The 17,234-nt window shown below is 40.7% G+C and overlaps 1 protein-coding gene across 11 annotated transcripts in view; it reads left to right on the top strand.

Moving 5' to 3' along the window:
- Positions 1-17,234, top strand: part of Arhgef33 (Rho guanine nucleotide exchange factor 33) — an 81,734-nt gene that overhangs the window by 24,641 nt on the left and 39,859 nt on the right. Inside the window, exons 11-16 of one of the 11 annotated variants that reach the window (XM_046425503.2) lie at positions 726-874; positions 1,805-1,969; positions 3,255-4,077; positions 8,267-8,406; positions 13,704-13,778; positions 15,722-15,848. In XM_046425503.2, coding sequence (XP_046281459.1) covers positions 726-874; positions 1,805-1,969; positions 3,255-4,077; positions 8,267-8,406; positions 13,704-13,755 — 1,329 coding nt within the window. In that variant the 3' untranslated portion in view covers positions 13,756-13,778; positions 15,722-15,848. The other 10 variants (XM_046425512.2, XM_046425495.2, XM_046425465.2 and 7 more) reach the window with 10 other exon arrangements.

Here is a 17,234-nt window from a genome sequence, read left to right as displayed (position 1 = left end):
GCACTGTGCTGACATTACCTTCTGATGTGGGCCTCATAGCAGATAGTGTCACATGGTGGGAGCACATACAAGAATGATGGGTCCCATGATATGTGAGAGGAGGCAAGATGGGGGGAGGGTCCAGGCTTACTTATTTATAACAACTCACTCTCATGAGAACTAACCATTTTCATAAGACCATCATTAATCCCTTCAAGAGTGTGGTCAGTCACCTAATCATATCTCACTAAGCCCCACCTCTCAAAGGTCCTACCAACTTTCAATACCACTATATCGTATGCAAGCTTTGAGCACATGAACCCATAGGGAACAAACCATATCCAAACCAAATGTAATAGGAGGGGTCACCAGGCCAGGTTTGATGATAATCACCATCCACCAACCACCCCTACCTGCCTGCCTTGATGCCTGACATTCTCATCAGTAGTCTGACTCATTTGAATTAAGATATTAATTATAGTAATTGTTAGAATGCCTCTGCTATTCAGAGATCTAATTCATAGATCCTTCTAACTTTCTAGTTGGAACTGTAATGACTTATTTTCCCTTGGAATGGTGGAAAGAGAACAGCAAATTTGACATTCCAGCTTATTAGATGGGTCATATGTATTGTTGTTTTGACTAAAAGGCTATCAAACTTAAAAAATAGATCCAGGTAAGATGCAAAAGAGACAAAACAACTTTTCCTTCTTCTTATATAATGCTTCCTTTTTCCCTCTATGCAGAATGTCCTGAAGTTCACAGAGCAAGAACATCCTGACTATTACCTACTACTGGTGTGCGTTCAGCGTCTCCGAGTATTTATCTCACACTATACCCTGCTGTTTCAGTGCAATGAGGATTTGCTTATTCAGAAACGAAAAAAGCTCAAGAAGTAAGTTTCTGATGATTCAATCGGGAAGGTCTGTCAAAGGGTTCTGAGAATAAGTTACACAGACCAGTCAATGTAGGTATCTGTCACAAGTAACCACATTGTGGTTATGTGGCTGAGATGCAGTGGTGGGAGGTAGGAGAGAGTAGGAGAGGTGCCCAGACAGTACAGGAGGGAGACACCTATAACCTGGTGAAATTACTTTAGAGAAAGAGCATTTTCACTCTAATGCCCTCTCATGTTAACTACCTCAAAAATAGTTCAGTTTCCCTAAACTTATCAGGTACAAAATCAGTTTAAGGAAGATCATTTCCTTCATCAATCTAATGAACATTTATTGAGCCCCTGTTCTATTATTCTATACACTGAATACATTGCAATTAACAAAATGGTCAGAAACCCCTGCCACATGGAGCTTATTTTTCATAGTTGGACAGTGAACAAATAAGTTAGATGTTAATAAGTGCTATGTATAAAAGTAAAACAAATGATGTGGGGAAGAGTTTGAAGAAAGAGAAGGTTAGGAAACTTCTGAGCTCCAAAGGGAACAGACGCAACCCATAGCAGAGCTTCCTGATGACCTGGATTTCCTTCAACCTTATCCCAACCCACTTGATGGAAAATAGAATTATTTCTGTCACGGCTTCAGACCAGAAAAGATGATGCTCTCTCAAGTCAGGGCTCTTCTAATAGCATGCATCTCTCAATACTACCCCCTACCCCCAATCTCTTGTCAGCCAGTTAATCAGCATCCATACTTGTAACCAGGTTGCTTACATTATGTAAGCAACCTGATGTTAGACCGCCCTGGAGAAAGAGAAAAGCTCACAACAAGGGTCATCTGAGAGATAATTCTTTCTTAGCATAATCTGTGCATTTAGAGAGCCACTTTCCCCATGTACAACCTGAGAATCTTTACTTCTATCCTGTTAGGTCATCAATGGCAAAGCTATACAAAGGGTTGGCTTCCCAGTGTGCAAATGCTGGCCAAGATGCTTCCCCCACTGCAGGCCCTGAGGCTGTCCGAGACGGTGGGATCCACTCAGAAGAGATTCTGCAACCCTACCCATCTGCTCCCAGTTCTGGCCCCACTGTCACGTAAGCACCTATTGCTATGGAAAGGCTGATGGCAATGCCCTTAGTCCCAGGCAGTTTGTGTGGGTTAGTAGGCTGATCTGGAAAGGAGTATGATCTACAGAACTCTTCCTCTTTACCCCATCAGGCCTATCTGTGACAGCTAAGCAGTTGACCAGTTGCTTTGATCCAAGAGAAAGACACTAATTTTGAGGGACTGGCCTACAGTGGGAATAGAGGCAGAACGTGGAAGTTTACTTTGTGGATTACTCCAACTCTTGAGACAGTAATAAAGCCTTTTATCTTCCTTGAAGTGCAACAAACAGAGCTCCAAAATAAAATCTCTAGCATTTTATCCCAGACTGAACAACATGGCTATCATAACACTCCGTGCAAAGAAAAGAAAATTCAATAACAATCTTCAAAGGTAGAAGAGTCAGATCAAGATTTCATTTCACTATTTCTTTTCACATCTATAAATGTAAGACCTAATTTTCATTTTAGGATCACCAAAGTAAGATACTCTGGTGTTAGCTTTTACATTTTTATATATTTCTGAGGTAAGAATTTAAATATGAATAAATTAGAACACTACTTTGAATCAGTGTGGAGTTGTCCATTTACATCTGTCTGGCAGCTGAAGCAAAACTGGAAAGTCCCATCTGATGGGTATGCTATACATTGTAACCTATGTAAATTATTCACTATTCATGATCCCTCCCCAAACAAACGAACAAACCCTTCCATGATATTGGGCATATTCAGAGCGGAAACTCTTAAAACAGTATTAATGCTTTGTGGGTGGAAGTTTGGGGTTACTTAGCATCATTATAGCCATAGTTTTTAATTATGAAAAATTTAAATTTACCCAAGTACAATGAACCCCACATGCCACCAGATTCAACAGTTATCAAGACATGCACATTTATTTCATCTAGGAATATACTTGTTTTTAAGTGTGAAGATCCATGGGTGGAACAAAAGTTGAATTTCCATTATTTTGTGTCAACCAGAGCAAGAAAGAGCAGTTTTAAGAGATGCCTTGGAACACTGTGACTGGTGGTGGAAAGGTCAGAGCTTACACAAAGGGGAATGAAAATGGTCCTGGTGCCATTGAGGGGCTCAGGCATCCACTTCCTCCCGGCCATTTCTACTCTTCCACCTGGGGACAGAGGTTCCTGGGAACTATTCAGTAGAAGTTTGTGGAGCTTGGCAGGCACCTGGGACGGGAAGGGCGAGCCATTATCATTAAGAGGTTAGTACTAATAAACAATAAGCACACCTCTTCTGTATTGTTTCCCCTTTAAAGACACCTGATGCCCCCAGTGAAGAAAGGCCAACAGCAGCAAAGCATGATGGAGAGCATGCAGCCCGGGAAGCCCAGTGACTGGGAGATGGAGGGCAGAAAGCTCGAGAGGCCCGAGAGCCTGCTGGCGCCGGCACAGTTCTGTGCGGCCGAGCAGGACGTGAAGGCGCTCGCCGGGCCCCTGCAGGCCATCCCCGAGATGGACTTCGAGCCCTCTCCCGCCGAGCAGCTGGGCAACGTGGAGCGCTCCCTGCGCGCCCCGGCCGAGCTGCTGCCCGACGCCCGCGGCTTCGTGCCGGCGGGCTACGAGGAGTTCGAATACGGCGGCGAGATCTTCGCGCTGCCTGCGCCTTACGACGAGGAGCCCTTCCAGGCCCCGGCCCTCTTCGAGAACTGCTCGCCGGCCTCTTCCGAGTCCAGCCTGGACATCTGTTTCCTGCGGCCCGTCAGCTTCGCCATGGAGGCCGAGCGGCCCGAGCACGCGCTGCAGCCGCTGCCTAAGAGCGCCACGTCGCCGGCGAGCAGCAGCGGCGCCTACAAGCTGGAGGCAGCGGCGCAGGCGCAGGCGCACGGCAAGACCAAGCCGCTGAGCCGCTCGCTCAAGGAGTTTCCGCGCACGCCGCCCGCCGAGGGCGTGGCCCCGCGCCTCTACAGCACGCGCAGCAGCAGCGGCGGCCGCGCGCCGCTCAAGGCCGAGCGCGCGGAGCGCGCCGCGCAGCCCCACGGCTCGGCCGGCGGCGCTGCCGTACCCCGCGGCGCGCCGCGGACCTTCTTCCCCCAACAGAGGTCCCAAAGCGAAAAACAGACCTATTTGGAAGTAAGGAGGGTAAAGTAAAACCGAACCGAAACCCACAACGCCGGCGGCCCCGGGCCTAGAGCTGCAGGGCCAGCCCGACGCCCCCTAGCGAGGAGGGGAGTGGGATGAGGCCAGGCTAGGGACCCAGAAGTCGCCTGCCCCAGTAAAAGGCTCGTGCCTCGGTGGCCTTGAAGGCGAGTGGCAGCTCGGCAGCTCCCGTACAGGACACAGAGCAGGTCACACAAGTACATGTGTGAGGGCAGAGAAGACCTCGACTCATTTTAGATCTGCGTTGTCTCCATGTTCATACTCATTCTCTCTCCCTTGCCCCTCCTCTCCAACCTCTCCCTTCTCTCCTCTCTGTGAAAGCGTTCTCTTCCCTTCTCCCCTTTCTCCTCTCGCTCTGAGAGGATTAGGAGTGATGTCATTCTCCTTCAGCTTGTGGCACCTTAGAGTTGAACTTGTTTCAAAGCGTTGCACGCAACTCTCTGGCTTGGCTTTCTCCCCTTGCCTGTTAGGAACCCCTCCTTGTTTAAACGTTTAAGACTGTGTGACAGCTACCCTACTCCCTGCCCCCACTGTCCTTGCTTGTAGCTAGGGATGAAGCAAGTTGCCCTGTTTTTAGTGTGGGCTTTGAGAAGTTGGCTGCAAAGCTAACTTTCATTTCTGCTTGCTTTCTTTTTGATTAGAAAAGGATGTCACATTAATTTATATTGGATGAGACAAGGACATCCCATGGTAGAGAAGAATTGACTCAAAAAACACCTTCTTTGGTCTCAGTGAACGTTGATGCATTTTGATGCCTATCCTTAGTGTTTTCAAGCCTTGAGTCCTTAAAAAGAGTGATTAAACACATGTCCATGAAAGGGCCAGTAGTTCCTAAGCAAATACTTAAGTTCTTAATGTGATTGAAACAGACAATTTCTGATTAGGCAGAAAGTAACACAACTTTCACCTGTACCACAATCCTTCCATTCCACTTATTCTCATCTCCGAGTGGGGACAGATTGATGATCACTGATTCCTTTAATTAATTTTCCAACAAACAAAATTAAGTGCCTGCCTTGTTCTAATTTCTATGCTCATTGCTGAGGATTTAGAAATAAACAACATCTAATTTCTGTACTCCAGGATTACTAGCTTAGTATAGGAGTAAGGCACAAAAACACAGAACTATAATAAACTGTAGGAGCCCACAGAGGATTATCTAAAATTTCTTGGTATGATGGTGGTCAGAAAAGCCTTCCTAAATACAGAAAGTATTTGGGAAGTATTGGGTGTCTGAATTAGATTTGAAAATTTGCCTAGAAGTTAGCTGAGGGAAATCTGAGGTAGACAGGCATGAAAAAAAGTGTAATTAATATAGTTTATGCTGTTAAAAATGCTTTCATTTCACATGTTCATAAAAATGTTTTTCCCTAATTGATGTGTGAAAATTTAGGGGTTCAACAATTGCCAGGTAAAAACCATTAATCAGAAATAACAAGTAATATATCTGAGAAACAATGAGTAATATATTTGTGACTGTTTAACAGACATATGAAAGAACAATATGTTAGAAACTGTTAATCACACAAATTGGGCAGCAAATTTCCTCCCCTAACATTGTAAGACAGAAGTCAAGTCAGTTTAAGAAGAGACACCAAAGAAGTATCAAATGAAATCTGTTTTAAAAAGATCTTTTCTCTAGCAGTACATGTCAGTAAAATTTTCAAATATGCAAAAGTTCCCATTGCTTATTTCTGGTTTTGGACAAATTTTTCTTTGTAAAAACTCAGAAGGCCTAGATTACTAGAATTCTTAGAGAGAGTTGGGTGCAGAGTGCAGGTGGACAGAGGTTGTGTATGAGTATTAAAGTTGGTGAAAATGTGTATGTGCATGCATGCATGTTTGTATGTGTATATTGGTGAGTGCATGTATATATGAATAAGTGTATATGAGGTGGGGGCAGGATGGGGAATTTTGTTGCAAAAGATAACCCTACAACTCTCCCCACTTTTGGTGGTACTGGGGATTGGATTCAGGGGTCCTCTAACCCTGAGGTACATCCCCAGCCCTTTTAATTTTTTCTTTTGAGACAGAGTCTCATTAAGTTGCCCAGGCTGGCCTGGAACTTGCAGTCCTTCTGTCTCAGACTCCTGAGTTGCTGGGATTACAGGCATGTGCCACCATACCTCACCTTATCTTACTTGGCTATTGAGATGTGGAAAACTTCTGTTCTATCTCTATATACTCTGCATCTCCTACGTCTGCCCAGGAGAGCCAACTGAAGCCTAGTCCTTAGTGTCCTCTCTCAAAGTCAAGAAAGAAGACAGTGTGTTTTAATGCAAAGAGCATCTGATTGGGTGTCAGGAGCTCTAGGTTCTAATTCTGGCTCTATGCTAAATAGCTGTGTGCTTTTAGACAATTCACTTGGCTTCTCTATGTTTTCAGCTTTCTTACCTATAAAAACAAGGCAATATTTACCTTACTTATGTCACAGGTTTGTTGTGAAGATCAGGCCAAAAAAGATAAAAATTGTCAATATGCTTTGTAAAGTATGGGATGCTATACAGATATAAAATGTTATTAAGCTTATGGTTCTACAGAAAGATTTTTTTCCTTAAACAGTTAATAGATTTAGTTTCCCCAAATGAATGATTTGATGAGGGTCCTAGTTAAAAATCACTTTAATAGAGTTTCCATACTCAACTGGAGGCAAAAATAAGCTATTTCCTTCTGTAGTCCTGAATTCCAAGTCCTTGTGTGAAACATCACCCACCAGGCATTTTCGCCAACACTGTAGCCTGATTGTGGTCCCTAAAAGCCCATTTCTCAAAATATAATTGTCAAGCTAGTGGTGAGTGCATTGCCTAGGAATTTGTTATATCCAGAATTTATAGCCTGACCTACTGAATTAGAAACTGCAATTTAGGATTCATATCTAGGTGATTCATGTAAACATGAAGAGAAGATGAGAAGAAACATGCCTTAAATCACTGATTTTCATGTGCAAGTGTGCTTAAGGATTATCCAGGCTTCACTTCAGAGATTCTGATTAAGAAAGTTGGGTGGGGCTCAGGTGTTTTTGAGATGGGGTCTTGCTATGTTGTCTAGGCTTGTCTCAAACTCCTGACACAAACAATCCTCCTGTCTCCACCTCTGAGTTACTGGTAATACCAGTGTGTGCCACCATGAAAGGCAAAAATCTACATTTTAAATAGAGGCCTCAGCTGATCTTATAGTCCCAGGACCACACATCTGAGAAACACTTTACTAAGCTATCAGGATATTGATCTCCATAGTCTAGTTATGAATCTTAGCAGAATCTCAGATAATTTCAGATCTGTGACTACAACCCCAACTTAATTTCTCTAAGTCAAACCTGTATGTTTCCTGAAAAAAAAATCATTCTCATGTTTTGCTCTTCTATCAGCAGTCACCCATCCAATTCATATGACTTACAGGGCATTCTCAATGTTTCTTTGCCTTGACTTCTTGGATACTTTTAAGGTTATTCAAAATCCAGAAACTATTTTTAGATTAATTTTAAATTAGTTAACTCAAGATATAATATATATGTATATGCACATCTAGCTTATATACAGATGAATACATATGCACATCTATTAGTTGACACATTTCACATTTAAAAAATGAGAGTTCACAAAAGATACATCCTTATTTCTATTTTATTTTATATTCCAATATCATGGATTCTGAATTGTAAAAACTGTTAAAGGCTTATTTTCAGTTAGGGGATAGTAGATGATCTTACTTCTAAACAGTTCTGACCTCTCAAAAACTCCTTCCCGCATTTATGCCTAAAATGGAGAATTAGAAACATGAGTTTAAAACTCATATTACAATTAAGGAGATTTCTTATTTTTTTAGAAAGAAATATATTCAGAGATATAAAGGGGCTTAGTACTGGGTTTCCAGCAAGACAGTGTCAGTGCCAGAATAAGCATTTACTTTCTATACTTTTTAAGCATTCGCTATGTTCCTATCCTAGATTATTTACCTTGATATATAGGAAATACTACACTCAGCAGAAAATTTTCTCCTTTCCACTTCATGATTTCTTTATTAGCCTAAGTGTGCTTTAGTTGGGATTGGGTATTCACTGATAGTCTTTTGGGGTAGGTGAGGAAAGTGACAAAATAAAAAGAACTGACCCATAGTCAGGATAGATATTTTTGGAACAGAGTAAAAAACAGTACCTCTTTTGTGTTTTCAGGAGATGCATTTAGAAGACACCACCCGATTCTGTCCAAAGGAAGAAAGAGAAAGTGAACAAACATCTTTCAGCGATCAAAATCCCAGGCAAGACCAGAAAGGGGGCTTTCGCAGCTCCTTCCGCAAGCTCTTTAAAAAGAAGTGAGTAGCCTTAGACAAGACAGCATTGTAACTCATTTCCCTTTGGGCTAAGTCTCGAGGTTTTAACATTAATAATTATCAAGTAGTCTGGTCTCGCATAGCTTCAAGTTTAGTGCTTGCTCCCAGTGGCCACAATTTCTGCAGGGTGAAGATATTTCTCATTGTAATCTCCCAGAGTAGAAGCACACTCAACTCTCTCTCCTGCTACTTCTTTTATCCCTTCTTTCTTGTTCCCAAAGTCACCTGCCCTGAGAGGAGTGAGCAGAGGAGGTTTTTCTGGGAGTGGGATCCTCTATTGAAGTTGAGTTTAATGGGTACTCCATCAGAATCTCCTCCACACTTGGGGAAAGTTTTTTTTTTTTTTCTTTTTTAATATTGTTGTTGGATGGGGTATCAAATCCAGGGCCTCACACATGCTACTGGGAGGTTTTCTAAGGGCATCACAGCACTTCTGCTTTTACGGGCCTATAGTTGTCAGGGATACTACATGTTTATTGGGACTTCTGCTAGTGTTTTCCCTGAATGGATGGATTTGGCCTGGGTTCTAGTTAAAAATCTACTTTAATGAAGTGTCCATGCTCCTCACAAGGCAAAAAAGCATTTCCCTCTGTGGTTCTTCTAATATTCTAGGTCTTTGTTGTTGTATGAAACACCACCCACCAGGCATTTTGTCCAGCACTCAGCTACAGTCTAGGAGACAGGGCCAAACCCTAGCATAAATATAAGGGGGAGATGAGCATTAACATTTGAATACTGAGAGATTTGCCTGTCCAGCCATTGCCTGTCTGAGTAACTGCTGTTTGTATCTCCACTGTTCCTTAGGTCTGCCTCTCTTTCCTTTAGGGAGATCTCCCTGCTATTTATTTTCTCTTGGTAGAAATTTTTTGGATTCACTTTTAATAGCAAGTCTTCATATTTTGTTGTTTGAAAAATTAAACAGAGGTGTTGTTGTTGCCTTTGGAGAATTGCTGGAAAATCATTTTTTCCTTGAAGATAGAGGTTATTGGCTGATTTAGATCATGGTCTTAGATGGAGAAGAGGGGCAGACATTGAGTATGGATTTTTTTTTATGGTTTGCTTAATTTCACAAAGGGAGGGTAGTACTAAGATCAGTGGGTCTCCAATTGTTGGTCTTTGCCTATTGTTACTAGATGAAAGAGGAAGAGGAAGAACAGTTCTGCAGTTAACCACAGCCCTACAGTCCCTTTTCAGTTTTGTTAAGGCAGCCCAATGTGTGCATGACTGCTGCTGGATCCTCAAGACACTTTATTCAGGGGTTGAAACGTCAAGAATTGTATATTCTTTCTAGGATAATAGACTTAGATCTTTCTTGGCCTAATGCCTGCTTCTGTCAAGTTTGATAGCTTTCCAGTCTGAACTTGGGATTAAGGGACTCCAGATTCCTAAAGGCACTTCTTGAGCCTATTCTTTTTCTTTTTTTTCAAACCATGGTATTCCTGAAACAGTCACTTTTTGCTCACTACCATTTATACTGACTGGTTACTGTCTTGGAAAACAATGAGAAATAGATTCACCACTGGTTCCTTTTCAAATTTCTGTTTATCAGAGAAATATAAAAATATGCTCTTCTGGTTACATGAGACAAAGGGAGTGGACTTGTCCTCTTTGTATCCAGAGGGCAGGAATAGCAGCCGTGGGTGAAAAGGAGAGATCCCTAAAATGTACCTATAACTGGAGCTGGTGACCTCATGAAAGAGTGGGTTCTCTTAAGTAGAAGCAGGGTGACTGCTCAGGGATACTATGAAAGGACTCCCTGCACTGGGTAGGAGATTGCTCAGGAAATCACCAGTCCTTTCTAGTTTGGTTTGACTTTGTTGTAGCTCAGTCTGAGTAATCACATCATTTTGTCACCAGAAACAAGAAGTGAATGTGGCCTTGAACTTATAATTCTAATCTTAAAACTTTAATTTTAAAGATCCATCACATAGAAGGCCAGGTTTTATCTTTTTTGTAGCTCCTCCCCCATAGACATTTATATAATGTTGAGGACTTGCTTTGGGCTCTCTAAATTCATGTTAGCTAATTGCTTTTAGTTCTCTTGCAGCTTTTTGGGATTCTCTTTAGATATGGCCAATATATTCCCTTAATCTTCTTTCCCTTTCTCATAGATCAGCCTGTATCAGTCATATTACTATCAACAATACTGGAACTGTCATTTATATTTAAATCTTGAGTGTTATATGAGAGGAAGTAAAGGTGGAGCCATACAGATAACTCTTCTGGCAGGCTTTACTGGCTTGGTAGCTCTGGACTAGGACAGTCAGCACCATCAGGTGATGCCGGCATGGCCTTGTGCTTAGGGTGCCATGGTGGGCACTTTGGTGACTTGGCATGGGATAAAGAAGCAACTTAAGTAGCTTCTCCTGAGTGTTTTCATCTGAGAACCATGGAATGTCCATTATGGACCATGCTAAAATATGATACTATAGAAAGAAGGGGCAGGGAGACCCCAGCATAGCACAGAAGTGCTAGTACCTTTTAACTCAGATGAGAACACAGCATCTTCTATGCCTGCACTATTCCAGACATTTGTATAGGATCTTGAATGACATGATCCCAGCCAATTGCATAGGAACTTGTACTCTGAACTCAGGCATGTGGACAGGTACTGGAAGGAACTAGGAAGAGACATTTAGCCCAGTCACCACTTATGTGTCAGGAAATCAGACTGGCAGCAAGCCCAGTGACTTTAAGAAGGTAGCTAAGCCTGGTACTGGAACCACTCCAGAATTTGGTCTCATAGGTCCACATGGGCCAGGGCCAGTGAAGCTGCTGTGTCACTTCTGGGGCTCATTGCCTTCCTCTCCTACAGCCCTTTGGAGGCTCATTCTTGTCTACACTGACACACTTTTTGTTCCATAGGGGCTTGTTTGGCTGGTGGCCCCACACACCCAGAATGCTGCTTCGGGATGAAGCTAGGCATGGAGCCAGATGCAGCAGAAAACCTGAGAAAGGGTTCTCTTCCCTCTGAGACTCATACCCACAAGGATTCAAAAGGGAAAGTCAAGTTGACATCATAAAAAAAATCTTGAAAAATGCCCACAATAACTGGGGACAAGGATGACCCTCTGATTGTTTCCATCTCAGGCATATTTGTCCTGGGTAGATACCAGGTCACATGTCCCTGAAAGCTGTCCAGAATTGATCAAAATAAATCTACATATCTTAAAGTTTGAAAATATTAAGTGACTTTAAACATTTTAAAATGAAGATTCTTAGAAGCCTAATGTGAAAGGCTGATGCTGGACTGAACACTTCTTCCCCTGCCTTTAAGCAGGACAGAAGGCAAACTATCACTTCTAGAAGGATCTAATGAAGACTGTCAAAGACTTTAACCTAGCTTATTGTGAAGGCTGAGGCAAATGCTACTTCATCTTTATATGTAAATCTTGCAGTTAGGTAAACAGTATTCTTGGTTGGGAGTGTGGCAGTGGGAAGAGAATTATGTAAGACAGTTCAGGGGTAAGAAATGTAGATGGTACTTTATCTTTTTATCTTCAAATGTGGGTGGGAAAATGGAATATAGCATCCAAATAATTAATTCTATTTCCTCCCCCATTCTCTTCCTTTTTAGCACTTTATAACTTACATGCTTTAGAGTCATTACTATTTTTCTATCAATCATATCAAAAATCTATTTTTCCCTCTTTTTCTTTCTTCCCCCACCCTACCCAGTACTGGGGACCAAATCTGGGGCCTTGTACATGCTAAGCAAGTGCTCTATCACTGAGATATATCCCCAGCCCTCTATTTTCTTAATCACACACTGGGAGAGAACTTCTACAGGGTCCTGTATAACTGAATATCAGTGAATTCTTTTCTTCTGTCATCTTTTCAACTGTTTTTATATATGCTCAGCTTTAGCTGAGGAACGGATCATGTAACAGAAATCAGGACTGTCAAAGAATCAATTTATCATTTTATCTTCACTTTCTTCTCTACCTCCTTAAAGCTCACCACAATTCCCACACCCATTGTTACCCACTTCAAGATTCTTATATCTCATTTCATCTCCTATATAATTTTAAAATTGAAGGGGATGGTTGAAGGGATATACATTTGATACTACTTAATCCTGATAATAAATATTTTTTCAATAAGTCATTTGAAATCCATTATTAAATTAAGGATCTTAAGTATACTAGGTTTTGTCCAGTACAAAAGAAGTAAAAGAAATAGTTCCTGCCCATTAGGAACTTAAAGTTCAATATAAAGGTAATCTAGCTTCAAGTTAATAAGTGTTATTGGCACTTAATAAGCACTCAAAAATATTCATTACTCTCATAGTGTCCCATGCCAGAACAAACTGTGCCCTGAACCATTTCTGGCCCTCTGTGCCTGTAGGCTGTTGGCACTGAAGAAGGTTGCATAGTGGGAAAACAACAACAACAACTAACAACGTGAATGCTCATTTGATACATTCTTGATTATCAGGGATGACTGATTTGTCCAAGAGGATAGGTGCTCCCCCACCAGTCCCCCTGCATTCTTCTCCCTATACATGTCTCCTGAAACTTTTAGGAAGGATAGTCTTTCCAATCAGAGAATCAATCTCTTCTAAAGTCTGAGGTTCTATGTCATAGAACCACTCCTCCCCCTTCCCCAAACCAAATAAGCTTTCCAGATTTACCTGTAGCAAATCTATACTTACTGATCTACCTGACTTGTGCTTTTCTTTGTCTCTGTAACTTGAATGGAAGGAAAGTTACCAATGAGTCTCTTCTGTTTCCTCTTTCTACCAAATGCTTGAATTGGTTATGTGATGTATTGGGAGCCATTTCCCTTCCCTAGCAAGTCTTTGCTCAGATCTGTTCTGCTGTTAGCCAAGACAGAAGCTCAAAAGCCATTTCTATGTTTTACAGAGAAAGAAAATAAAAGTAGATATATTTGACTCTTTCTCCTAAACTCTGAAGGTCATTTCCTAGTACTTTAGGTGTACATTACTTCAGAGTCTAATAGTGACGCCTTTGGAAGAGTACAGGTGTTCTTATAGCACATATTAAGCATCTTTAAGAGGGCAGTTAAAATTATCTGTAAAAAAGATGAAAATGAGTTTCTAGTCATGGCTATATTAGAATATCAGATTTTGAAAAGGATTAGTAAGTTAGCCTTTAGTTAATGAATAGTTAGTTAGTATAAGAAATGCAGAGACATTCAGGTACTAGAGACCCAGGGAAGCTACAATTTGTGAGAAGAGTAGTTAAAAAAAAAAAAACAACTAAGCTGAGTTTGTGGACTTTAAAAACTAGACAGGGCGATTTTGGCATTTGTTTCAGAAATGGGAACTCAACTGGTGAAGATTTCTGTGGTCCTTGGGGCTGGTGGTGACATCAAAGCTTTCCCATTTCCAGGTAAACACTAAACAGTTGCATGTTGGAACATCAAAGTGTGACATGTTGGGTTTTGGAGAGATCAGATATAGATAAGGGGAAATGTGAGGTGAAGATTTTGTTCTGATTAATAACTTTCTGCTGAGAAAGTGTGATGGGGGAGGTGGGAACAATTTAGAAGAAACAGCAGCACACGCCTTCCTATAATCCCAGAAGCTCAGGAGGCTAAGGCATGAGGATCGAAAGTTCAAAACCAGCCTCAGCAACTTAGTGAGGCCCTAAGCAACTTAACAAGGCCTTAAGCAACTTAGTGAGATACTGTCTTTAAATAAAAAACTTGTAGGCTCGGGTTGTAGCTCAGTGGTTAAATGCTCCTGAGTTCAATCCCTGATACCAAAAAAAGAAACAACAGCCCAATTCAAATCCCACCTTCCTACTGCTGAATTCCTAGTGTTCTAAACAACAGAAGATATATAGGGAAATAATGAAATGGTTAAAAACATATTTTCCTAACTTTTGGCGTCTAGCTATACTAATCGGGGATGATTTGAACTGGGCGTAGGCAGGAGTTCTGATAAGGACTGGAGTTTTAGGGAAAGGCATGTGACGTCTGTTTTATGGGCGAGTTCAGTGGGGATGCCTGAAAAAGAGAACTTCACCCAGTAAGAATCATTTTATTTGATAAACATCCAGATATACTGGAATTGATAGAATAGTTTTTTTCTTTCTTTGCTGGGATGCAGTAGAAAAGTGTTCCTTACCAGATAGAAGTAAGAGGAGCTGTGGCTTTATCTGTGATACCAAATATCAAGGTGAAAATATCTAGTCAGTCATCAGGTTTCTAGGCATCAGGATTTTAGTCTGTGTCAATCCAACTTCTTTCCTTGAATAATGTAAAGGGATAGAATTCTTCCCAATTCAGGAAATAATAATAGAGTCATAATTAACTTACCTAATAACAACAATAAGGACCCAACAATAACATACCAATGATAGTGAAAGAACTTGGAGGCCAGTTGTCCTTCTTAGTGGATAGTGGAAGCAACCTGACTGAGCATCAGCATATGGAGAACTTGTTCAGTTGTATAGGCGCTTTGCACAAAGAACTTCACGTCTAGCATCACTTTCATGCATCCTGCTTATTGTCTTTGGTATTAGCTCTTTGTTACTGGGCTAGTGTCACCCATCAGAGTTTAAGCTAGTGAGAGGGCCTCATCTATCTTATCAGAGGTTATTTCCAGAAAGCCTCCTCCCTGCAGGGACTTCTGACATGAACAAACTGGAGAAGGTACAGAGCTGGAATGGATTGCCCAACTGGCTTACCCAAGATAAAAGGAAGAATGCACCCTCGACTGGGGACTCAAATGGACTGATTTGAGTTGTTGACTATTGATTGGCCTTGGTCTCCTTTGTGGTGGTTGAGATTATAGTATTTTCTTAATTTGATTACTGTACTTATTTATGGATTCTACCAAATGTAGCATATGTGTGTGGTTGGCTTCAATAAATCTTTTATTTAAAAATGAAAACCAGCAAAAGCAAGAGTTTGTAATGTAATGCCCAGACTCAGTAAAGGCCCTTGATAAACTTTGTTGAGAACGATGAGTTCTGTCCATTTTAATTTCGAGGCCTTGGTAATTTGTGGAGTAGTTACCTCGATGAATCAAAAATAGGATTTTTTTCAATTCTCTGAGCCCTATTATAATGTTATTACATGGTATCTTACATGGACATATACAGATGTCACAATTGTTCCCTAAAGCTATTAGAAAGATATTGTCTTTTTTATGTTTGCTGCAAATTTTAGATCACATATCCTGAGTCTTGAACTTCAGTGGAGTAAAAATTTTTCCAGATCTAGGAGACAATTGTTTTACAAATGCAAAACAATTTGGATAGATAAAATATTTGAAAACAATTTAAACCAAATCAACCTGTACTTTATCTGTGTGCTGAGATTTTAGGTCCAGTGGATCAGAATACAGGGAAAAAACTAATGAGAATCCCTCAATGGATCCTTCACCCACCAAACAAGATTTCTTCAGAAACCGACTTGCTCTTGCAAATGACCTTGACCAAGGAACAGCTGTGTAAAACATATTTAAAGTTGTATTGTCAAGTGGTAAGATGAGGATAAAAAGCTTGTATATATCTGTGTAGGAATATATATATATATATATATATACATAAAATATATATATCAATGTATAAATCCCTGAGGAAAACCAATATAAATACTTACATATGAAACTAACAACATACAAGACATTGAAGAGATGAAGATTAGTGTATGGTTAAGACCTGGCTTTTTGAAACTCAATACTTGGGAAAAGGGAATGAAGACTTTTCATATCATTACAGAAAAACACAATCAATTTGGAGGAAAATAAATGTTTGTAAGAACAAAACCTTGCACCTTGAAGTCATTCCCCAAGTATAACATTGAGCATGTTCATATTTCACAGGGATGTGAATTTTGTGTTTCCTAGGCATTTAGCTTATTAATGCATCCTAGTGTGCTTAGATTAATATACACTGCTAGGGGCCAACTGTGTCTTGCCATATGTCTTCAGAACCCCTAAGGCAATAGGTAACAGCCCTTAAAACAAAGCAGGTTAATTAACACAACTATATTTTACATATTGCAAATCTGAGTTATGAAGAATTTGTGCTTAAGCCATGATACAAAAAAGTTCAAAGGTTAAAGACACTTGATCTTCAAACTTGTTTGGTGGTAATGGAAAACAGTAATGGGAACAATGTAGACACTGGGTAGCTGGGAAACAAACAAACAAAAAAAGCCCCACATTTTTCCCTTGTATGGATTGTACTGAGGTTGGGAATAATCCAGAGTCTTTGTATTGTTGAGTACTCAGTATTCCAGATCCACCTGTGATCCTAAGTGTCGCACACACTCATGATCAGATGGATTAGGAAAAAAGCACTGATTTAGCCACATCCTTTAAAAAAGGCTTTCTTCAGTCTGGACAGAAGGTGGCAACAGCAATAGTACTTTAACAGTAGACACATAGTGGTTACTACAAACACCAGGTCATAATGAAAACTGAGGAATGCAGTACCTAACTTTTGCAGAAGCTGTAAAGACACAAAGCTCTTATAGATCAGATAAAGGAATCATAATGCAATGAATGTCTTCCTGGTTCTGGGGTAGTAAAATGTGCTGTTTCCTTATGGACATGGCCCAAATGACTGGTGTCCTTGATATGCCCATGATAATAAAAAAATAGATTTAAAATATTTGTCTCCATTCCTAGTCAGTTACCTATAAAAAATTAGGAGTATTTGACTTATGTACATTCAGAATCTTAGTACTCAACCTGACTTCTTCAGACCATGTTCCTCTGTGAATGCACTGTTTGATAAAATAGGGGATGTTTTATTTCTAAGTATTACAACTTTACTTCTCTTTGGCAATTAATTAGTAACATTAGTAGCTTGAACAGTAGGTTTCTGGAA

The sequence above is a fragment of the Marmota monax genome, unplaced genomic scaffold, assembly GCF_021218885.2.
Source record: "Marmota monax isolate L192 unplaced genomic scaffold, Marmota_monax_Labrador192_F-V1.1 WCK01_AAM20220418_F8-fsc00015, whole genome shotgun sequence".
Lineage (NCBI taxonomy): Eukaryota > Metazoa > Chordata > Mammalia > Rodentia > Sciuridae > Marmota > Marmota monax.
Note: the sequence above shows the minus strand (reverse complement) of the source record. Positions and strands in the feature narration are given on the sequence as shown.